Below are 25,118 nucleotides of genomic sequence, written 5' to 3' on the forward strand. Positions count from 1 at the left end.
CATGAATCCATAACACCTACACACACATGAATCCATAACACCTACACATACATGAGTCCTTAACACCTACTACAGATAGAGGATACATGAGAATTCCCCAAAACCCTTTTCCCACAGCCAAACCAAAACCCACCAATAAAGCCTGGTGCTTGCTTTCTCCCACCCCTATTGGCTCCCGTTAGGCCCAAGCAGACCAGATCCACTGGGGCCTGCAGCCTTGAAGGCCACAGCCTACCAGAGGGTGCCCTTACGTAGGTCCTTAGTTACCCAGGTAAGGATCCCTCTGAAGAGCTGAAAAGGCAGGGAGAAAAGACAGCGAATTGACCTTGCTGCTTACTTTTAAAGTGTTTGCAGGGTTTACGGGGTTAAATAATGTAATTCAGGTGTCTAGGGGCATCCAGTTCATCCTTTGTGATGGATCTTGGTCTCTGCAGTTATCTAGGACCTCGTTTATAGCCTGGAACCCCTCAAACCATGACACCATTCTGCCGCACCGTAGAATTGTTCTGGTTGAGGAAGACCTTTAAGGTCACAAAAGCCAACCATTGCCCTAACAACACCATAGCCATTAAATTATCACACACACACACACACACACACAGAGTATCACCAAGGTTGGAAGAGACCTCATAGATCATCAAGTCCAACCCTTTACCACAGAGCTCAAGGCTAGACCATGGCACCAAGTGCCACGTCCAATCCTGCCTTGAACAGCTCCAGGGACGGCGACTCCACCACCTCCCCGGGCAGCCCATTCCAGTGTCCAATGACTCTCTCAGTGAAGAACTTTCTCCTCACCTTGAGTCTAAATCTCCCCTGGCACAGCCTGAGGCTGTGTCCTCTTGTTCTGTTGCTGGCCACCTGAGAGAAGAGAGCAACCTCCTCCTGGCCACAACCTCCCCTCAGGTAGTTGTAGACCCCCCTCATCCCCCCCATCTCCCAGGCTGCTTTCTAGGGACTTGCAATCAGCAAACTCAGCTTCTTGCACTGCCTGCCAGCTCTGTGTGAAATCTTATTTCTACATTTCTTCACCCCATTTAGATGCCTGTTCCTGTGTTACTGAACATAGAAACCCTTCAGGTGAGCTCTCAAGGGATGCATCAAATGCATGTCCACACCCTTTGCCATGCACCACCAGGTTTCAAAGCAGGAGACCCTGCTGATGCTGGCATTGCTTAGTCCCCCACTCTCAGAGCATCAGAATCATAGAATCATAGAATCAACCAGGTTGGAAGAGACCTCCAAGATCATCCAGTCCAACCTAGCACCCAGCCCTAGCCAATCAACTAGACCATGGCACTAAGTGCCTCATCCAGGCTTTTCTTGAACACCTCCAGGGACGGTGACTCCACCACCTCCCTGGGCAGCCCATTCCAATGCCAATCACTCTCTCTGTGAAGAACTTCCTCCTAACATCCAGCCTAGACCTACCCTGGCACAACCCAAGGGGGTTCAGCCTTTCAGCAGTTCCAAAAATAACTCCAAATAAATAAACAAATAAATAAACAGCCAAAGTAAATGACTAAACAAAAGCACTGCCTCCAAGATGAAGTACTACCTTCAACACCCCACAGACTTTCTGCCCTTGTTACACCTCACCCATGTGCTAGGATGAGGAGCAGACCCCTAAGGACAAGGCTGAAGTCCCCGCACTGTCTGCTGAAGTGCTGTGGATAGTCTTCCACCCATTTCTGTGTCTCCAAGAATCAGGATAGGGCACAGGAGGGGAGCACAAGATGGCTGGAGTCCTGTGGCCAAAGCCACTGAAACCTCAGCACTGCCAGCAAATCCTCAAGCCTGGAGAACTGCCCTTCGGAGCCAGGGAAATCTCTGTTTCTGGAAGGAAGAAGATAATGTCCATGTGCAATGATTAGAGCAGTGTTTTAAGCTGCCAGCCTTTGGCAATGCCTGACCAAGTGAAGTGCAGCAACAACTGAAGGGCCAGGGAGCCCTCTCTGTTTGGCAGAGCTGGTTGCTCTCAACCGAAAATGAGTGCAGTGGTCTCTGCCCACCCTGGGGGAGTCACCCCAGCTGCTGTGGGGTTCTGTCTCACCTGTGGACATGACAGTGTTGGAAATGTTGGACACTGGTGAGGAGTCACTACGGCAGGGATGAGATACTCCTGTTGAGGAGAAGAACAAGAGACTGCAAGAGGATGGGCGCAGGAATGAGGAAGAAGCTGAGGATCTTCTTATGGTATCTTCTGTACCAGATGGGGAGGTGGACTCCAAGCTAAGGCAGCACTACTGTAACAAGGCAGCACTACTGTAACTTCTGACCTGCTAAGGGGAATGTTTATGTGATGGATTGAAAGCATTTTAATTATCCAGTGAGCAGACTGGCATTTTAATGAAGGCATTTTAATTATCCTTTGAGAGACTTCCTGACAATGCAGTAGTATTTGGATGTGGGGGCATCCAAAGGGGCTAGGAAGGTTTCAGTTGGGCATGGGCAGAGCAGCAAGATCCTGGGCACCAGCTCAGCACCTTCCCACCCAGAGTCAGAGAAAGGGCAAGGGCTGATGGTGTTCAGAGGGAATGATTCAGATAAGTGGGTTTGGTCAGCTTCTACATTTGAAGGAATGAGAAATTCATCACCACATGTTCACGTAGCAGTTTTCACCCTCCCAGGTTCCAGACCCCTCCTTAGGATGCAGAAGGACCACTCTGCTTTCTGAGCCTGATCAACAAGAGTCTGCCATCAAACGACAATCCCTAGTACTCACCTGTGCTGAACTTGTTAGAGACCTGCTGGGCCACAGCTCCAGGAGGAGCAAAGGACAGTGTCTCTGCATGGAACCTCCCTTCAAGCTCAGCTCAAATCGAGGCTAATCTCTCGAGGTGGGATTCAGGCTGAGGCCACCCAGCATAACATCCCTGGTGCTGGGGAGGGCAGCTGAGCCCTCATGCCCACAAGCAAGCAGTGTTTCAAGCACGAGCAGAGCTCTCTGGGGTCTTCCTAGAACATGTTTCTCAGTAGCTTTTTTTTCTACACAATGGGAGAGAGAAATCATGAATCGATGAGCAAGAGCTGATACTGATGGCAGCTCTCAGTCAAGGGCTGGGTCACACGAATCTGTGACTAATGGGACTCAAATCCCCACGTTGTCTCAGCCTGGCTGGTGGCAGATTTAAGGTGATTGCTGTTGCCATCTTAGGAAGCAGCTGTTTACTTTTGTTACTGCACATCAGGGAATACTCTGAAACACTCACAATCTATCAGCCAGATTTTAACCTCCTTCAGTAGGGAGTGGGAAGCAGGTCCTACAGATGTGGTGGAGAGCTGCTTTAAGTTCACAGCAGAGCCTGGCAGGTAGCCACAGTCCTTCTCCAGCCCTGGGCAATAGGGCTACTGGATTCCTATGCTTCAGTCATGCAGTAAACGTGCTTGTGTGCATGGAGAATTGCAGAGGTCATTGTTGTCACTTCAGATGCTGCCACTTCTCTGTCACCTCCAAACACACCAAACACAACATGCAGTTGCTGTCTTGCCACTGTCCAGGGACCAAATCATCAAGTTGGACATAATCCAGCTGGGCTCTGCAAACCCCCAAGTGGCCAGATCACACTGAATACTGTTGCAGAGACTTCCTTGGCTGTGAGAGGAAGGCTGGTGACGTGCCTAGAAGCAAACCTCCTCCTTCCATGCCAACATATGCTCCCTTCACTGTTGACATGACTCAGGATGCTCACAGTACCCAATGTGGGACAGGAAGGTACTCAGACACTATAGATGCCTTGGGAGAAAAAGCAACAGCACTTTTCTTCAGTGGTACCACTAGCACATCTCTTTGTTCAGCTTCCCAGGAGCTCCAAGGATCTCTGCCACTGGCATCCCACCAAAGCAGCTAAACATAGCTCCTGGCCTCTGCCCCTCAGCTTGCCAGGGCAGGACATAGAATCATAGAATCAACCAGGTTGGAAGAGACCTCCAAGATCATCCAGTCCAACATATCATCCATCCCTATTCAGTCAACTAGACCATGGCACTAAGTGCCTCAGTCAGGCTTTTCCTGAACATCTCCAGGGATGGCGACTCCACCACCTCCCTGGGAAGCCTATTCCAATGGCAAATCACTCTCTCTACAGGCTGGAAGCATAAGGATTGACCAGAGAGCATCCACAGGGCAGCATGGAGGCAGTGAGAGAAATGAGAATGATTGCTACAGCCAAGTGTCTGCTTTGGAGGGCTCACAGCTCATTGAAAGGTATCACTTCCCCTGCCCCATATGACCCATAAACTTCCCAACCAGCTTGGCTGGGCATCAGGGTACTGGGGTTGTCACTTCCCCAAAACATGTTGGTGCTTACCTGAGGTCACTAGTTCTTGAATGCAGAAGAGGTAGACTGGAGGTGCTCCAGGCACAATGTACGTTCTCTGCTATGGGGCTGATGGTGCTGGGACTGTTGGGCAGAAAGGCAGTCAAGAATCAAAAGCTATTGCTCCTCCTCACACCCACAGCTGCACAACCCCCCCAGCCACCAGGGCTGCATGAGCTCACACTAAAACACCTCTCTAAAAGCAATTTCTCTACCACTCAGCCTGCCCACAACGCACTGATGGCTGGAATATGGCCAGGAAAGGCTTTACATGACTAATAGGGAAAACAATTTCACTGCAGCAGACAATTTCCAGCACTACAGCTTTTCTTCTTGCTGTGTTTATCAGCATGAACACAAACTTCTTCTGTCATTTCAGACACCCCTGTCTTTGATTCACCACTGGCAGGTTGATGGGCACACACTGTTGTGGTTTCCTACAGCAGCACCAGTACACTCTCTTGGCTGACTGGTGAGGAGAACATCAGGCACAAATCAGAAATGATCAGCAGTTGGAAGAGTTTGGGGGTTTTGGTTTGGTTTGGATTTTTTTTGGGAGGGGGGGGGTTAATTTGTTTCTATTTTTGTTTTGTTCTCAATATCACAAACCTTGCTGCTAATGCTCCTGAAATCACAAACCTAACAAATCAGACAACCCTTCTTGAGGATGGGGCAGCCTATTCTCCTTGGTGGCAAGTGACAGGACTACAGGAAACGGTTACAAGCTGCACTAGGGGAATTTTAGGCTGGATATTAGGAAATGCTTCTTCACAGAGAGGGTTATCAAACATGACAATGGGCTGCCCAGGGCAGTGGTGGAGTCACCATCCCTGGGGGTGTCCAAGCAACATATGAACCTGGCACTTAGGGGCATGGTTTAGCGTTGACCCCTCAGTGCTGGGTGGAAGGTAGGGCTGGATGATCTTGAAGGTCTCACCCAAGCAGATATAGTCTGTGACTCTGTATGTTTACACTTCTCACACAGTTGCTTTTTCCATGTCCAATTGCATTAAAAACTGCAGTTCCCTTATGACAGGATGATTTCTGCTTTCTAATATGAGCACCTCAGGTTTTCCTTTACCATTTGCCTCTCGTCCATAGAGATGGCCCCTGTAAATCCAGATTATATGTGTGAGAAAATGAAGAACTTTCCCTTAATGATTTTAGATGAGAGCAGAATTCCAAGAGAGGGCAAACCCCAAGCACACAGAGTTCAACCTCCACGGCCTCTTTCCCACAGCCTTGTGGATGACTTTTTTGATGTAAACTTTACAAAGTTCTTCCAAGATGTTGCTTTCAACTTAGCAGCCCTTTCTACTGCAACAGCAGTGGCAGTAGCAGGTAGGCACATGCACAGGAATCAGACAGAAGTCCATTCGACAAGTATCTGAGCATTTCTACACAGGCAAAGAGCCACAGCAGGGCTGAGGAAATTGCTCTTGGGAGAGCTACCAAATCAGTTTTTTAATGTCCTGTGGAACCGAGAGGCGATTTTGATAGCAGGTGTTACAGGCTCATGTAGGAGAGCCCTGCAGAGGGACCTGCACAGGCTGGATGGGTGGGCAGAGGCCAATGGGATGAGATTTAACAAGGCCAAGAGCAGGGTTCTGCACTTTGGCCACAACAACCCCAAGCAGCGCTACAGGCTGGGGACAGAGTGGCTGGAAAGCAGCCAGGAGGAAAGGGACCTGGGGGTACTGATAGATAGTAGGCTGAAGATGAGCCAGCAGTGTGCCCAGGTGGCCAAGAATGCCAATGGCATCCTGGCCTGCATCAGGAACAGTGTGGCCAGTAGGACAAGGGAGGTTATTCTTCCTCTGTACTCAGCACTGGTCAGGCCACACCTTGAGTCCTGTGTCCAGCTCTGGGCTCCTCAATTCAAGAGAGATGTTGAGGTGCTGGAACGTGTCCAGAGAAGGGCAACAAAGCTGGTGAGGGGCATGGAACACAAAGCCTATGAGGAGAGGCTGAGGGAGCTGGGGTTGTTTAGCCTGGAGAAGAGGAGGCTCAGGGGGGACCTCATTGCTGTCTACAACTACCTGAAGGGACATTGTAGCCAGGTGGGGGTTGGTCTCTTCTCCCAGGCAACCAGCAATAGAACAAGGGGACACAGTCTCAAGTTGTGCTGGGGTAGGTCTAGGCTGGATGTTAGGAGGAAGTTGTTGCCAGAGAGAGTGATTGGCACTGGAATGGGCTGCCCAGGGAGGTGGTGGAGGCACTGTCCCTGGAGGTCCTCAAGCAAAGCCTGGATGAGGCATTTAGTGACATGGCTTAGTTGATTGGACAGGCCTAGGGGATAGGTTGGCCTGGATGATTTTGGAGGTCTCTTCCAACCTGGTTGACTCTATGATTCTATGTGGAGGCTGCTTTGCTGAAGATCCCAAGGGAGGAGGTAAGCATAGAGACCCTTTTTCTTGCTGAAAAGGCCTGTGTGCCTTTCAGCAAGAAGAGCCATTTGGCTAGGAGCAGAGAAAGATGGTATGTGTTTCACCTTAACTGAACTCTCTACCTGCCTGCCACAACACTGTCACGCAGAGAGCAGAGCCCATCAGACCACAAGCAGTGCCACAAAAACAACCAGTGCTGCAGTTGTAAAATCATTTTTATTGTTACAAATATACATATGAATAAAATCCCTTCAACCTGTAACGTAAGTAGGCAGAGCAGTGGAATTTTCACCCCCTCCCTCAAAAGCTGGAACGTTTTTACAGATGCTGAACTATTTGCCTTGTAGAATCACACATTGAAAAGAAGCTAATATGCAGACAGAACTGAGGAAGGCCTCTAGAAAACACCAATATTAATCAAACTTCAATTGCCCTCATTCCAGCCGACTATATACATTAATGTACGAACGTGGAAGCAATAACCATGAGGATACATCACCCAAATCCTTCTCTGTTGTGCTTTCTGACGGTACACAAATGTAAGCGTTGGAGCTTTATGTACAGTATGAGAACAGGAAGAGAGAAGCTCCCTAGGGGAGAATGTAAAAACCATACCCAAGCATTTAATATATATAATCTATACAAAGTATTTTATTAGTGTGCTCTTGGAATATAATTACAATGTGCAATTGCATACCGCAGGGATATATTTATAGGTAAGTCACGTGCAGATCTGACACATTTACATTCAGCAGTACAACACATTACCTGCTGTACAGTGTATTAGTGTAAGACAAGGTCCAGTTAATTTGCTTTGCTTTCTGAGTGCCCCTAATGCAGGGCACTCTCTGTAGCTGCTTCAGAGAAATTCAAGTAGAATACACAAAAGAGTCGCTGGCTCTAGCAAAGGCATGGGAAGGGATGTCTGCATTGCACAGAACAGAAATGAAGGACCAAGTCAATGCAGAGGGAGTGTAAATCACGATTGGAAGATCAGGCTTGTCTGCCTGGAAATGTACCTGTGGTGGAAGAGCAGCTGGCTAGAAGGGCTGTCAATTGCTGCACCCTGATTGTTATCAAAAGCTCTCCTCTACGAAGCTCTTGTACTGATTGCTACACAAAAATAAAGTCTTTCTCTGCTTCTTCGCCAGAGTCACTCGACTTGCTGCCCTGATGGCCTTCTTTACTTAAGGACCTCTGCTTCAGCTCCTGGAACTCATGAGACTGCTGCCCAGGGCTTCTTTTTGCAGCTGTGAAAAACAGAAATAGGTCTTACTAACAATTGCAGAGGAGAGAGGAAGAAAATTGATTAAAAAGCCATTCATGCAGACAGGACCTGCTCCTGCTCCCACTGAATTAATTTTCACTAGTAGGAGTGGCGTAGGTCCATTAATTCTTCAACCCAGAAGAAGGCAAGAGAGAAGAGAGTTTGAGTATCCCACTGTTGACTGGCAAGCAGAGAAACCTGAAACGTGAAACTCGGTACTTCACTGTGACATGGATAAACATTACAGTTAGAAATAGCCTGGAGACTTTCTTCTCATCACACCACTTCAAAGGCAGGACAGCATTCTTTCCTCCAGCTGGGCTGGATCTCAGATGATGCACTCCTGACTACTCAGGTGATCCTCACTGGGCATCCCTCACACTAGTAGTATGTGTCACTCATAGAATCATAGAATCAGCCAGGTTGGAAGAGACCTCCAAGATCATCCATCCCAACATATCCCCCAGCCCTGTCCAGTCAACTAAGCCATGGCACTAAGTGCCTCATCCAGTCTGTTCTTGAAGACCTCCAGGGATGGTTACTCCACCACCTCCCTGGGCAGCCCATTCCAATGCCAATCACTCTCTCTGGGAAGAACTTCCTCCTAACATCCAGCCTATACTTTCCTTGGTCCCATGCAGGCCTGGCTCCCTAGCAGGGCACAACTATATTTCCCCTTTTGACTCAGCAGCCTTAATCAGGACAGACATTCACTTTGACATTCAAGTTACCTGAACTGTTGCTCCTTGACTCATCAGCACTGCCAGGTCCCACTGTCCTCCTAGTTCCCTGATAGGGGGGGAGCTTGGCTCTGAGCCCAACCTGCATCTCTTCCAGTTGAGATCATGGGCACCTTGCTGTGCTTGGCAGTGGAGAAAACAGGACACACTCACTCCCCACAATCTAAGCACAGACAGCACTCATTTTGTTTACCCAGCACTCTCAAATCTCAGTCAGGCCAGGGCTTCCCCCAAACCTACAGGATCTGAAATAACTTGGAAAGATAGCTGTGAAACCTTGTTAAAGACTTCCAGTCTAATCAGTGGTCTACAATTGCTATGCTAACAAGAGTTATTATACACATCACTGGGGTTGATATTACACAAGGGTTGACAGCTTTACATATCTCCCACTTCCAATTAAAATGAACCTTTAAACACACCATGGCTTTTAAGTGTGACTTTGGTGCAAATCATCTCGTTTCGCTCCCACAAAATGAAATGTTACAGTTGCAAGACCTTCTCAGCATTTCAGATAAGGACGTCTGGCTTTGGCTCACAGTTATGCTCGTGTCTGTTCACATTTGTGCTCAACAAGGCACCAGCAGCTGGGGTGGCCATGAAGCACCACTCCTCCATCCCTGCGTACCTCTCACTCACAGCCTTGCTGCTGCAAGGTGACATCCCTGCCACCAGCTCCAGCTGGAGCAGGGGCTGACAACCAGCAAGCTGTCACTGATGCATCTCCATGGCTGCTACAAATCGTGGAGTTCTGTCAGGAATGTGGAGTCCCAGGGTAGCCAATGCTGCTGGGGCAGCGGCAGTAGGGGTGTTCTCTGCATCCGTGTGGGGTCAGCAAGACTGCCCAGGCAGTGCTGGTGAACAGCAACAGGCAATGAAAGGGGGCAGAAAGCCTGGCTCCTGGCTCCCTTGTGATGAAATCAGAATGGATGCATCCAGTGCATGTCTTGTGGATGCCCACATGGCACATTTGCTACCCAAATAATTCTGATGAGTCCAAAATACTTGTGGCTGCTTCTGCCCCAGCCAAAACATGGGAGAAAATAAGAACCAGCAGCTACACGTTGCTACATTCTTCTCCCAGCTTTACAAGCTGGGAAAAAAAAGGAGGAAAAGAGAAAGATTTTCAAAGCTATTTAATAGAATTGGAGAGGATTGAGATCCCTGCATTCTGTCCAAAAAATACAATAAAATATAAATAGATTTAAAAAAAAACAACAAACCAACCAAACAAAATGGCATTTCCACCTTCACAAACACAACTGCTTCTCAAAGAAATGGGTGCCTGGAAATTTTTAAGTCATTCTTGATAGTTGCACCACCTATTGATTACATGGCCTTTTATCTGGCCTCCGTGCACTCTTCAAACAAAGCCCAGAGCACATCCTGCAGCAGCCAATTCAGTTTCTGGCCTGATAAATCAGGACAGGTAGCTTTCCCCCCAAAACACCTGAAAAAAAATACATTGAGCATTCAGGTCCACAAACTGTGAGCTGCTCTAAGAGCTTACCCTTGTCCTGATGAAGTCACACACAAGTAACCTGTGCAGATCTGTGGCAGCTTTTGAAGCTTACTTTATCAGAGAGGCATTTTAGAATGAACTAAAATATAGCAATTTGATCATGATGAGGAGGAGATGTTCCAGGTTTGGGTGGGCTAAATTTGATTGGACAAAAGGAAAAGGAATTAAGTTTATACTTTTGGGCTGAGGATGTTATGGAAAGGTTACATGATGCCTTACAAACAGAAAGCCAGCAGATAACTGTAACTATGCAAGATGCTCAAATACCTCATTAAATACTACAGAAAAAATTAATTGGAATCATTGGTTAAATAAATCAGTTCAGAGGTAAAGAGAAGCACTTAAACATGCACCATTTGAGAACAGGAGCTTCTGTACTTTAAAGACAGATTAACTAAGCTTTTTTTATGGCCAAGTGAATGAGTTTACAAGTCAAAGCTGCTCTTCAGGTGAAGCGTGCAGCAGAGTGACAGATTTGGGTCCTTTTAGGATTTGTTTGGTTTGTTTATGCAACTGCAAAAATCAAAGTACTGTGCCAGAATAATCTGATTTACCCAGTCCTTAAATGGTTTAGTGAGTGATGTACCGAAACTGGCACTGAGAATATTCAAGCTGAAATGTATTTTGAGACACACCAGTGCACACATCTTATAAAGGAAAGGTTTGTAGGGACACAGAGCAGAGGACAGTGTGCCTGCAGCACATCTGCGTGCCAGTGTCACCAACACGAGCACTCACAGTTTGTAATGAGCCCCAGAGAGGCTACAGGTGCTGCATGGTCACTGGTGTGGCCACAAAGGAAGAAGGCACACACACATCTGATCTGGAAATTTTGCCATGTGGTTCCTATGCAGAAGTTTTTACCTCTCAGAAATCCACACTGTCCTGTGGCTTCTCAGCTATTATCATTTCCTATTGATTGTTAGTGCCAGCTATCAAGTAACATTTTGATGAAAAACAAACAACTTCTAACCAGATGTTGGGCCAAGCACATTAACTTCCTCTTCTGCACTGGTAGAATACTGCCCCGAAGTGGTTTTCACACTGCCAGATGGCTGGGCACAGTCATGAGCTGCTTCTCTTTTTTGACAACCTCCTGTTTGCTCTAGCAGGAAAAAAAGATTTATTCATCCCCCTAAGGTGTTCTGTAGGCCCACATGAGGAAAGCAATGCAAGTAATTCCTTTATCCATCCCATGTAATCAATTGTTCAAAGAGCTGTAATCAATATGCCAGATGGTTGCTCTAATTTTGTCTGGGTATTTGTGGATGTTGGCAACTGCAGCCTGGTCACACAGGCACACTGTGTAAAGAGGCACATCTTGAGATTGTCCCACAAAGTATAGTTAAGCTCATTAACATAGAGCAATTTGTAATCAAGTGTCATCTAATTTGCAGCTTTCTTTTGCAGGAGATAAAGTTTTATTTACTAACTTGAGCAGATTTGCAGTGATTTACCAGTTGAAGAAATAAGCCATGCTAGCCTGAAAGGTGGTAAAAAAAGCAAGGACAGAGGAATAACTGAGTGAGGAAGTAAAACAGTAATGTAGTCAAAAAAGCAAGGACAGAGGAATGACTGAGTGAGGAAGTAAAACAGTAATGTAGTCAAAAAAGCAAGGACAGAGGAATGACTGAGTGAGGAAGTAAAACAGTAATAAAGAAAAGGAAAGCTGGAAAAAAAAATAAAGGAAAGTGAATTTACTTTCCTAATTACTTTTATGCAAAGCAGGGAAGCTTTGTAAGGACTTGGAACTCCTATTTTAGCCATTCTGAACTAATATGGATAACATTTGTGCTGTGTGATGTACCAGCAAATAGAAAACTCTGTCTTTGGCCATGTCATCCATGGAGGTCTAAGGGAGCAAGGAGGGAAGGACAATGTCTGACCTCTTTCTGTAAGGATTTGCAAACAGAGAACACTACTTTTAAAGTGATTGTCCCTCCTCTCACATGACAACCACACACTACAAACCCCTGTCAAATCCCTGCTGTGTCAGATGGCTGTAATGCAAAAGAACTGTAGTCACAACCCCATAGTCCCTGCTTCTCCAATATGTCCCTTCCCAGTATGTCCCTTCTCATGACTGGGAGATGGAGAAAGCATATAGCACAAGAACAGTGAGGATAACCTCACACTGAAATGCTCCTGGAACAAGTCCCATTTCCACTGTCCTTCTCTAGATCTGCTGTAACGAGTTTCTCAGTCTGGTGATAAACTGGCAAGAAAAGGACTCAAGTATATACAGCTGTCGTGCAACAGCTGAGACAGAAGAATAAACAGGTTCTACCATGCCTTACAGCCCTCATAATGCCACAGCCGCCACGAGGCACTTCAGACATCCTGCTGTTTTTTCCAGGTCCTAAGCCGCAGGACAACACAGACCCTCCGAACCCTCATCACTTTCCAGACATAGGAGAGGTCCTTGGGTGTGTCGTGTCCTGCTAGCTCTACAGAAGTCAGTGAGATTGTGCTGGTTCTGCTGCCTTTATGGCACAAGAGCATCCCAACAGCATCACAGAGGAGGCTGAAGTGAAAGTAAAAACCTTTAGACAACTACCCCGCATGTACTGACACGAGGTCATCAAAAGGTAGCTCAGTACAGCAACAATTTTCCAAGCAGAGTGATGCTCAGACTTTAAGATAGGCTGTTTCTTACAGGAAATGGTACTTTCAGGAGGGGAAGGAAGAAGCTCCTCAATATACAGCTCTGGATCATCCCACTTTGGGTATGGCTTTGCCCCTCTCATCTAGAGGACAACAGTGGTCTTTGAAGCAGAAGAATTACAGGATTATGTATCTGCCTTGACTTGTCTGCCTCCATCCTAGGAAAAACTGCTGGCAAAGTGTGAATGGGCACTCCTTTGTCTCACAGCTTCAATGATGGAAATTACCTTGGTGTCTTTCTTGAAGAGAATCCCAGGAAGGAAGGGACTCACCTCCAGATTTCAAGTATAGTCATTTGTGCCAGCTAACACTACACTTAGCAACATTTCTGTGACTACTTCTCCACATATCCTATGCTACCTGAGCAAGCCTTAGCTCTTCTAAAAGCAACTGTGGGCAAGGAAACACATCAGCAAAAGCAGAAATCCAGCATATACACCAAAACCAGCAAAGACAAGGCAGCAGCTTACCAAGCCCTGCTCTGGTACACAGAGACTTATTGCTGTGCTGCCACAGAAAGGAGAAGTACAAGCAGACTGGCTGCAAGGAACAAAGCTGTGGCTGCTCCCTTGGAAATGTGCTGAACCACATATGAGCGGTCTACAACTACCTGAGGGGTGGTTGTGGCCAGGAGGAGCTTGCTCTCTTCTCTCAGGTGGCCAGCACCAGAACGAGAGGACACAGTCTCAAGCTGCGCCAGGGGAGATTTAGGCTCGAGGTGAGGAGAAAGTTCTTCACTGAGAGAGTCATTGGACACTGGAATGGGCTGCCCGGGGAGGTGGTGGAGTCGCCGTCCCTGGAGCTGTTCAAGGCAGGATTGGACGTGGCACTTGGTGCCATGGTCTAGCCTTGAGCTCTGTGGTAAAGGGTTGGACTTGATGATCTGTGAGGTCTCTTCCAACCTTGGTGATACTGGGATACTGTGAGTGTGTGTGTCATCAATACTAATCTCATTCTCAGTTCAGACTAAACTAAACCATAATATACACAATGTGAGAGTCCCTTCACTGTTTACTACATTATCAATACCAGAGGATTCATCTTTCACTTGGTTTGATCAAAGAAAGAAAATACAGAGCATCAACCCTTGGATGAAGGATATGAGGATACACTTTCCTTGCCCGTTTTTCCTGCAGATGAACTGCCCTCTTCCCCTCCAAGTGAAATCAAACTGGGAGCCAACGACACATCAAATTGTAGCAGAAGAGAAGCAAGCTGGAACAAGAGTTATACCAACACTCCTACCTTCCTGGGGAAACGATCTGCCTGAGGGGCTGCTCTGACCATCCTTTTCCTTATCAGAAGGAACTTTCTTCAGCACAGGTGGAAGCAGGGCAACCTTTGGGGAACTGGGGCCAGATGGAGACTCTGGAGCATCCTCTGTGAAGTACCATGAACAAAAAGACGAGAAGTTATATTTGCACTGTAGAGAAACGGTGCTGTCAGGATGAGCCAAACCTCAGTACAATACACAGACAAGAAACAGATAAAATCTATGGCAGAAGGATCCAGAAATTCACATTATGCCAAAAGAATGCATGATGGCCTTCAATCCAAGTGAAAGAGCTTTAACAGCCAAAGCAGAGATCTTAATGCTAGCATTTTTAGTGTGTGCTGCTGCTGCAGCACAAACAGAAATCTGATGGGACCAAGTGAGTTTCCTCCAAGATGTAAGTGTGCAATTTGTGAAGAACAGCTGAAAATTATTGTAGATGGATGTTTGGGGATTTTTTTTGGAACTATTTGCTCTATTTATATTTTTATTGTTCTGAAACATAATGAACTGATCATTTTAGATATCCTGTTTCACAGTCATAAAAATAATAACAAAAGGAGAAATGTCATAAATAGGAACCAGAGAAACAAATGTCATTAATAGCCTACAGAACTCTGTCCTTCCAGTAATAAATTGCCAGTCCATTATATGACAACATCCCAAAGTTCTTCTAAATAGAAAAAATACTTTGTCTTCCAGTCTGTGAGGAAAACCAGGACTTAAAATTCAAATCTATAGTTTAAACCATCTGGATATCTTGTTTCTCCAAAAGGCTGGGTATGTGGTATGTACAGCAAGCTGACTACCAGCTTTACTGTCCTTGCAGGAGAGCCTTTTCAGTCTTACACTGGACAGTAGGGAAGTACAGCTGCAATGGATTAAACTGCTTGTATGTTTGCTTCCTGAGGAGGAAACAGTGACATATGTACACAACAAAGGAACCAGGGACATATATTAGTATTGAGAGAAGGAAAAAGGAATAGGTTGGACTGGATGATCCTGGAGGTCTCTTCTAACCTGGCTGATTCTATGATTCTATAACTCTCTTGTGTGTTTGCACCATGAGTTAAACTAATGTCTGTGATAAGCTGCATGCTATGTCATAATGTTCCCCAAGGATCAGTGCTGGGCCCAGTCCTGTTCAATATCTTTATTGATGACCTGGACGAGGGGATTGAGTCCAGCATCAGTAAGTTTGCAGATGACACCAAGCTAGGAGCAGGTGTGGAGCTGTTGGAAGGTAGGAGAGCCCTGCAGAGGGACCTGGACAGGCTGGATGGGTGGGCAGAAGCCAATGGGATGAGATTTAACAAGGCCAAGTGCAGGGTTCTGCACTTTGGCCACAACAACCCCAAGCAGCGCTACAGGCTGAGGACTGAGTGGCTGGAGAGCAGCCAGGAGGAAAGGGACCTGGGGGTACTGATAGATAGTAGGCTGAAGATGAGCCAGCAGTGTGCCCAGGTGGCCAAGAGAGCCAATGGCATCCTGGCCTGCATCAGGAACAGTGTGGCCAGTAGGACAAGGGAGGTTATTCTTCCTCTGTACTCAGTACTGCTCAGGCCACACCTTGAGTCCTGTGTCCAGTTCTGGGCTCCTCAATTCAAGAGAGATGTTGAGATACTGGAACATGTCCAGAGAAGGGCAACAAAGCTGGTGAGGGGCCTGGAGCACAAAGCCTATGAGGAGAGGCTGAGGGAGCTGGGGTTGTTTAGCCTGGAGAAGAGGAGGCTCAGGGGGGGACCTCATTGCTGTCTACAACTACATGAAGGGACATTGTAGCCAGGTGGAGGTTTGCTTCTTCTCCCAGGCAACCAGCAATAGAACAAGGGGACACAGTCTCAAGTTGTGCCAGGGGAGGTACAGGCTGGATGTTAGGAGGGAGTTCTTCACAGAGAGAGTGATTGGCATTGGAATGGGCTGCCCAGGGAGGTGGTGGAGGCACCGTCCCTGGAGATGTTCAAGCAAAGCCTGGATGAGGCACTTAGTGCCATGGTCTAGTTGACTGGATAGGGCTGGGTGCTAGGTTGGCCTGGATGATCTTGGAGGTGTCTTCAAACCTGACTGATTCTATGATTCTATGAATGGCAGGGGAGGTCATGTTTTCTGGGGTGTTACCGAGTGTAACTCCCTTGGGTTTGTTCCACCATTATCAGAAGTTAAATGGAGAGCTCTGTTTTTAAGCAGAGATTGTCTGACAGACGCAGAAAAATGTAAGGAATGCTCAAAGAGCCAAAGGAGCCAGAAGCCATCTAAAAGCAACTCATTGGCTGGAAAGGAGCCCTGAGGAGAGGAACTTGGATGTGCTGGTGGACGAGAAGTTCAACATGAGCAGTGTGCATTTGCAGCCCAGAAAGCCAACCAGATCCTGGGCTGCATCAGGAGAAGTGTGGCCAGCAGGGCCAGGGAGATGATTCTCTCCCTCTGCTCTGCTCTGGTGAGACCCCGCCTGGAGTACTGCATCCAGTTCTGGAGTCTCCATTACAAAAAGGACGTGGAGATGCTGAAGCATGGCCAGAGAAGGACCACTGGGATGAACAGAGGGCTGGAGCACCTCTCCTATGAGGACAGACTGAAAGAGTTGGGGCTGTTCAGTCTGGAGAAGAGGAGGCTCCCAGATGACCTTATTGTGGCCTTTCAGTATCTGAAGAGGGCCTACAAAAAAGCTGGGGAAGGACTTTTCAGGATATCAGGGAGTGACAGGACTAGGGGGAATGGAGCAAAGCTGGAGATGGGTAGGTTCAGGCTGGATGTGAAGAGGAAGTTGTTCAGCATGAGAGTGGTGAGAGCCTGGAATGGGTTGCCCAGGGAGGTGGTTGAGGCCCCATCCCTGGAGGTGTTTAAGCCCAGGCTGGATGGGGCTTTGGCCAGCCTGCTCTAGGGTAGGGTGTCCCTGCCCATGGCAGGGGGATTGGAACTAGATGATCCTTGTGGTCCCTGCCAACCCTGACTGATTCTATGATTCTATGAATTGGTTGTGTATTGGAAATGAAAAGGAATTTATCTCAATGGTCAGGAGACACCATAAACCTTTTTACTTTCAGCACAGGAAGTGATAATCTCCCATATCAACTTGATCTGAACACATACACTAATTCTTGGAGCTTCTCCATGCTTCTGATGTGCCAGTGAGGCCAGCTGCTTCAAGAAGCTTGGCATCAAGCTTGGTATGGGTGAAGGCAGCACTTGGCAAACACCACTCTCTATTTCTAAGCTAAAGCTGTTATGTGCTTCATCGAAGAATCACTTTCAGTCTTTGATAATTTGTTGACATCTCAGCTCTGTTCCTTTGCTCTCAGATGACTCAGCCAAAATTTGCTACCGTTAGTTTGGTCACGTCAGCAGAAACAAGAGCAGGAGCAAAAGGGTGAATAAGGATTACTGCTCAGCTTCTTCCTCACCTTGCCTCAGTGTGCTTAGCCAGCAGCTTGCAACAAGTACTAGGATAGAAGTTAGACTGCAACAGCGACTGTGATGCTTTAAACTGCCACACTAGGAGCTAGCCTATTAAGAGTAAATATTAATTACTCTCTGTTCAACCCACAGTACCCTCTCTGCAGGAAATGGGAACTGGCAGAAACAGATGGCTCAGGTCCTTCTGACACCTAAGACTTTGTGATGACACACTGCCTATCTCACAGATCAAAGCATCACCAAACAAGCCATGCTCTCCTACTGTAGTCATCTTTGCTGGCATCTTACCTGACACCTCTCACCTTTTACAACCAATTCCAAAATGGTCAGTACAATTAAATTTAAAGCCATCTAAATCCTGAAGGTGATTCTGTACTGAACAACATTCTACCCATTGGAGAGCAGAGACTAAGTAATGCTCAAGTAGCACACCAAGGGTGGGGAGGAGGCTTAATATCTCTCTGACCCTTCACTCCCCGTTTTTCTAAGGCCACCATGATGTCTTTCTGAAGTCACCAGAGAGCATGGTGAAAGCCTAGAGGTCTGTGAGCTCTTACAGATGCCTATGCTCATGGTTTTCAGTCGTTAGCAATTAAGATGATGTATTTGCCATAGCCATGGAGGGAGTCAGTAACTAAGCACTTACTTCTCCTCAAGTGCAGTGGCTGTACTTGGGCAAGAGGGGGTTGTGACACTGGCCTACTAAACAATGGGCAGATTAAGGTATGAGTGATCTGCTGGAATATTTCCCACTATTGGAAAGATTGAGGTAGTCTCTGGGCAGGAGGCTAGGACAGAGCAGAAGTTCTCGTCAGACAACCAGCAGTCTTGTGTGGTTAAAAAAAGCACAGTTACAACTGTTTCCTATCAAAGGCAAGAAAGAAAGAAAAAATGGCAAAGCAAGGGAAGCCAGTATGAGAGATTGTCACTTTGTACAAGCTATTAAAAATAACAGGCATTTGCTTAAGGAGTGACAAGCAGCCTGCCAGAAACCCCCCAGAATGTTAGCATCTAAGGCCAGGTGTTCAGAGAAAATACAGTTATGAAGATACAGTTTTTTTGTCAGTGCTACTGCAACAGGGCTTTGATGCTGAAGTAGCTTTCTGTGCTTGCCTCTTCTGTGAATGTCAGCTAACTTCCAACAGCTCACCTGATTGCAGCTCACAGGTCAAACTGTTTTAACAAATTTACTGGAATTAGGGCAGGAGTGGTGGAAAAGAATCCTGCAAGTCAAGGGCAAGTGATTGAATAACCTGTCCTTCTGCATTTAACTTCTGTTCAGGAAGTGGCCACGAGTGTCTCCTCCACAGCACACATCAACAGCACTGAGAAGCACCAAGGTGGGGGTAAGAAATGCCAGAAGAGCTCCTCACCAGTACGAGAGGCAGAGCGTGGTTTCTGTGGCACCGTGGGTCGTCCTGCCAGGCTGGGCTTTGTGGACTGCAGTGGGGGCTTTGGGCTGGTTGGTGTATTGGAAGAACTTCTTGCCTTTGCACCAGCTTCTGCCTTTGGTTCAGCTTTTGAGTTTTTTTCTGACGACGTTGAGACAGAGTCACCTTTATTTGAGGCAAATCGACTCTCTGGAAGGGTCTGCTGGAGTTTAGGCACTGAAATAGACAGACACACGGAATAAAAGTTTCCTGCAACACAGAACACACTGTGCACAGATCTGCTTGTGTGGACAATACCTTCCTTAGCTCACCTGTCACTGCTGCATGGCTGTGTAAGTGGATCCCCAATGCTTCACTCAAAAGCACTGCAAGAAAAGGATCTAAAACTGCTAGTTCTTACTCATGCTGAGATTCATAATTCAATTGCTCAGAGGTGACGGCATCTTCCCCCTTTCAATGTATTTGGGGTGATAGCTGGCTAGACCTTATTCTTCCCTCATATTTCTGGGAGCAGATGGTGCAGACTACCTGCTGAGAAAGCTGCAATGGATCAGTGGAAAAGGCAGACTTTGCCCATTTTGCATCTTTACAGACAAAAGGTTGGGTATCTAAGATCAACAGAGAATCCTGGCCCAGAAAAGAAATCCCCAATGTGTGATCAGCAGCAGGCTTCATCTTTTTATTTGTTATTTCTAGCAAGCACTAGAGGAGTTTCTGAAACTTAGCAGAGATCAAAGTATTCTTTAGATACTACTTTGACTTCTCTAACGTGGATTTACAGTTTCCACATGTTAGCAAGCTTATCAGCATACTCTTTGTTCCAAAGAAACACCAAGGCATTATGAGATAAAGCTACACTGACTTCCAAGAAACAAATCAATTCTCTCTACCTGTGCAAGCTGGGAGAAAGGTGGCTGGAGTCTAGGCTGCAAATAAGCTGAACACGTGCCCTACTTTCCTAGGCTGCAGCTTTCAGAAGGTTGAAGGTATGTAGCAGGTATAATGACAACCTTTGAACTTGTGTGTTAGCTTGGGACTTTCAACAGTTGTCACATCTTTCTTCTCACACAAGAATAACAGACTAACCAAAATGCAGACTGGTAGCTGTGGTGCCTGGCAAAGCCAAGTATGTGCTCTCAGCTGCTAGCTGGAACTACCTACCCTTGAATCCCTTTCAGAAATGCTGCCTGTTACAAAAGCTCTGAGCAAAGACACTTTAATGGCAGTGCAAAGGAGAGGACTGTTGATACAGTTTGTTGCAAGTCAATCTCCAATACATTTCTCCAGCCTATGTAGCTGTTTTTCAGCCTAGATGGAGTTAAAGTCTGGCAAACAAGAGAGAGTGGAGTGGTGCTTGTCTGCAAGAGTGCGTGACAGGGAGTTTGAGCCCACACGTATGCAATCAGCTTTCGTGCTGCAAGTAGAACAGCAGGACATCTTCACCTCTGCATGTGTGCATACAAAAAAGGCAGGCAACATCCAGACACGAAGCAAGGAATATTATTATCTGCATCTTTATAGTTTTTCTGTAGTAACCTCTAGCAATTTTCCATTAACTTTATTTCTTGCCTTCCTAGCCTCAGGCCTGCTAGTATTATTAGAACCCGGTAAGTTAAGATAAATGAACCCCAAACAAAGAGAAATTGTAGTCACAACAGGATAGAGGAGCCTCAGGGAGCTCTCCAGCAAGAGTGGTAAAGAAAGAACTGACAGTTGGAAGCCAAAAGGAAGGTTCATGAACACTGCAGTGTGGTGGGGGTGAACTGTGTCATATACAGAGATGACGACCAGACAAAAATTGGGGTCAGCCACCCCCAGCTAATCTAATACCTCAAGCAGCTACTATAATGCCTCAAGCACAGACTATTCTTTCTCCTCTGATTTCAGTTTGATGGCATCAGGAGACACACAGTACTCAAGGCTCTCTTCAAAAGATAAGCAGGCTTTAAAAGCGCTGATTTATAGAGTTTATTGAGCTCTGTACAGACTTAACACTTGCTTTAGAAAGGTATAAAACTTGAAAACTTCTGAAGTGCTCAACCAATATTGCTACACCTGGATTTTGATTTCAGCTTTACTTCTGTATGCTTTGGCAACTCTGTGTACCCTCCCTTGCAGGATACCTAACCACGACTGCAGAGAAACGAGAGCTGAAATCCCTAGCTCAGTCCATTCCTTTCAGCCCAATGAATGTGGTATGCATGAATCACCAGAGATAAATCCCTCCTGAACACTTCACTGGCCAGTCCCAAAAGCATGCACAGAGACCAGAATTTCATCCTGTCCCGAGGTGAAATGTAAGCACTGCCGCTTCAGGGCCCAGGAGTACAGCTTGACAAGGGCACAGCAGGATTAGGTGCAAATGGCATCAGCGTTGTAAGGACTGCAAGGCTGGACTCCACTCTGTACATGATGGAGAGAGCATGTATGCAGTGTGCATGGCCTCCATAACTCTGCAGGCAGCCCTGGCTTTGTTCAAGCTAGGTAAACCCCAGGGAGAGCCAGCTATTCTATTCTTCCTATTCTAACAGCCCACAGGCAAGATTACTCAAGATAGAGTGTGCACAGACAACACCTTGCAAATTGGTCACATTTAGGTCACCAGGTATATTTGGAAGTTTTGCTTCCTCATGAGCAAACATTTTTTCTGGCTCCTGGGTTGAGCTTCAGCATCCTTTTGAAGGTGCCCCAGGCACACGTACCAAGTACTTTCCCTCTGGCACACCATGGAACACAAGTAAAAGCTAAGCTACCAGCTCAACCCTAAAGCTGACTTTGTGAGAAGCACAAAGAGGACACAAAATCAGCTTGTTTCTATTCCTTTTCCTGTAAACTCCTATTCTGCTTAAGCAATTGTGGGCACACAATCTGGAGAGGGATCAGACATTTTGTATTTTCTAGAAAGACTTTATACTAGGAAATGCAAAACTTTACCTGTGCCACTTCCATCCAGTCGTTCTGTGCTCAGTGCAGTGTCAAAAGACTCTCTGGGAGTTGTGTCATTCCCAAGTTTCTGAAAGAGTAAGGAAAGCTCTCATATTAATAATACATCTGCAAATAATAACATTCAGTGTTTCTCCTAAGGAGAAAAGCTGTAGTTTGGAAGGCATAAGGCAGAGGAAGTGGTGATATTAATAGATGGTGGAGTCTCTCTTGTTTCTCTTCCAGTTCTTGGAGATCTAAGCAGGAAGAAAACGAGGCTGATTTGTAACTAACACTGACACGTCTAGCAAAGCTGCAATGACACCCTCCCTCCTACTTGGTAGGTCTCCTAAGGTAATAGGAGTTGACACTGAAGGTGCCAGTTGGAAATAGCCTTTCCTCCAAAGAGCTCTATATTTAACATCAGGTGTAGAAGTCTTTTGCTGACGATCTGGATTTTGAATACGACAGCCAACTGGTTCCATGCTCTCCCACGTACAACAAGAACAGAATTCAAATAAACCCACAACTCCAGAAGTAGCACCACTCATATCGACAGGATATTTGCTCTAAAAACAAACAGAGCTTACTTACTGAAAGGTGTTTAAAGCTACCACTCAAGCACTTGCAGGGGGCTCAACCTCTTTAAAGAAAGGGGGCACTGACACTGAAGAGGGCCCCATCCTCTTTAACATCTTCATAGATGATCTGGATGAGGGCATGGAGTCAGTCATCAGCAAGTTTGCAGATGACACCAAGCTGGGGGCAGATGTGACTGAGTTGGAAGGCAGAAGGGCTCTGCAGCGGGACCTTGACCGCCTGGACAGATGGGCAGAGTCCAAGGGGATGGTGTTCAATAGCTCCAAGTGCAGGGTGCTGCACTTTGGCCACAACAACCCCATGCAGAGATACAGGCTGGGGTCGGAGTGGCTGGAGAGCAGCCAGACAGAGAGGGATCTGGGGGTGCTGATTGATACCTGCCTGAACATGAGCCAGCAGAGTGCCCAGGTGGCCAAGAGAGCCAGTGGCATCCTGGCCTGCATCAGGAATGGTGTGATCAGCAGGAGCAGGGAGGTCATTCTGCCCCTGTACTCTGCACTGCTTAGACCACACCTCGAGTACTGGGTTCAGTTCTGGGCCCCCCAGTTTAGGAGGGACATTGAGATGCTTGAGCGTGTCCAGAGAAGGGCGACGAGGCTGGTGAGAGGCCTTGAGCACAGCCCTATGAGGAGAGGCTGAGGGAGCTGGGGTTGTTTAGCCTGGAGAAGAGGAGGCTCAGGGGTGACCTTATTGCTGTCTACAACTACCTGAAGGGTGGTTGTGGCCAGGAGGAGGTTGCTCTCTTCTCTCAGGTGGCCAGCACCAGAACAAGAGGACACAGCCTCAGGCTGCACCAGGAGAAATTTAGGCTCCAGGTGAGGAGAAAGTTCTTCACTGAGAGAGTCATTGGACACTGGAATGGGCTGCCCGGGGAGGTGGTGGAGTCGCCGTCCCTGGAGCTGTTCAAGGCAGGATTGGACGTGGCACTTGGTGCCATGGTCTAGCCTTGAGCTCTGTGCTAAAGGGTTGGACTTGATGATCTGTGAGGTCTCTTCCTACCTTGGTGATACTGTGATACTCTTGCCGAGTCTTCTTGTATTCTCAAAAATAGAACATTCTGGGCTCAAAAGAAAAGGTGCAAAAACTTCTGTCACATCACAACTCTAGCCTAAGGGAGCTGTGTAATTGCCAGGAGAAGCTTAAACATGCAGATAATGTGCTTGTGAAAGAATCAGCCTCCTTTTACTGTCTTACCTGCTGCCAAAGCTTAAACAGGGATAAAAAAGGTTCACAGAAATCGGTGCAGGATATATTATGACAGAAAGCCTTACACAAGTAAGGTCAGGGAAAAAAAAGCTATATTTTGCAAATTAAAAAGGTGGAGATAGACTTTTGCAGGCATCTTCAATCTTATCTTGAACTGCTATTTCAAGACAGTGTGGCAAATGACTGAAAGCAAAAGATTTTTTCTGATGATCACTGCATTTGGTTATGTACCCATGCATAAATCATGCTGACACTGCTGCTATTGCTCCAACACCAACTCTGCACAACTGATTCCCCTTGTGGAAGATTTTCTGTGCCTCTTTGAGTAAAGAAGCGGAGATGTTCAGCCATTTAAGACATAAAGCAGGATTTGTTTGTCTGTCTGTCTCTCAGGCTGCTTTGTCCTGCAGAACAAAACTCCAACGCTAGATTATTTCCTGGCTACTTTCAGTAGCTCTCAGAATCAAACCTTTAGAGAACAGCTTTTATATGCAGCCTTCTGTCACCATCCTATTGAGACACTTTTTCTTTTCTCTTTTTAAGCAGGAAACCAGGAAAAAAAAAACCACCACAGAACAAGCAAGATTAAAATAACTCAAACCTGATCATCAGTTTCAAATACAGCACTTGAAACTTACTGAATTAACAGCTAAAAGTATCAGCACATTGAAAGAAATTAAGTGTGGTTTAACACATCAAAATTTCAGTCACTAAGTCAAGTCACTGGCCTCTGTCTTTCTAGTCAACCAGCTTCTTTTACTTCAGCTCAGCTTCCTTGTGAGGAGCAGCATACTGTTGCTGATGCTGACTGTCCCACTCTGAAACCTCTACCATGTGCCAGGTAGCACACACCAGACATGATCATTGCCCTTTGGAGTTTACAATCTGAAAGACTGGTGAGTACAGCACAGATTAAAACTGGGACAGCAGGAGATGTAGGAAAGATGAGCATGGTTACAAGAAGCAGAAGTATATACTAAGTATAGAAAAAGCTGAAGGATTTAGAGTGAAAATAGTATTTTAAACCTAAAGGATTGCTCTATAAGTAATCCATGCCAGCCAAGGGTCCTTCCCCTGTGGTAGGAATCCAACACTGGCATTTCAAGTGAAGCAGATTTTGGGGAGCAATGCAGAAAACAGCATGGCTGGCCTTACAAATTTGCTGATACCTCTGTTTTGCTCATGTTAATCTCATAGCTCCTGTGTAAGAATTGGTAGGGTAATGCTTCTCCTGATCTCTTCACTAAACACAGCTGTGCACTTACAGCACCCTGCAATAAGGAGGATGCAATTAGAACCACCACTAAATTTCCTGTACTGCAAATCTACCCTGATACTGGCATAACTATTTACTCTTGTGCTAGTTTGAAGCTAGCTAGAATGTTTTGGTGAGAAGAACTAGATCATAGGCTG

The 25,118-nt window shown here is 46.5% G+C and overlaps 1 protein-coding gene across 4 annotated transcripts in view; it reads right to left on the reverse strand.

Annotated features, from left to right (window-relative positions):
• Positions 1-6,903: 6,903 nt before the first annotated feature.
• The window catches only part of CARMIL1 (capping protein regulator and myosin 1 linker 1), a 244,731-nt gene continuing 226,516 nt past the window's right edge, over positions 6,904-25,118 (reverse strand). For 3 of the 4 annotated variants that reach the window (XM_064150101.1, XM_064150100.1, XM_064150099.1), the window contains 4 exons: positions 21,912-21,990; positions 18,960-19,193; positions 14,145-14,279; positions 6,904-7,956 (listed from right to left, as the gene is read on the reverse strand). In XM_064150101.1, the coding sequence (XP_064006171.1) occupies positions 7,820-7,956; positions 14,145-14,279; positions 18,960-19,193; positions 21,912-21,990 (585 nt within the window). In that variant the 3' untranslated portion in view covers positions 6,904-7,819. The remainder of the gene's footprint in view (positions 7,957-14,144; positions 14,280-18,959; positions 19,194-21,911; positions 21,991-25,118) is intronic. The other variant, XM_064150102.1, reaches the window with a different exon arrangement.

The sequence above is a fragment of the Pogoniulus pusillus genome, chromosome 10, assembly GCF_015220805.1.
Source record: "Pogoniulus pusillus isolate bPogPus1 chromosome 10, bPogPus1.pri, whole genome shotgun sequence".
NCBI lineage: Eukaryota > Metazoa > Chordata > Aves > Piciformes > Lybiidae > Pogoniulus > Pogoniulus pusillus.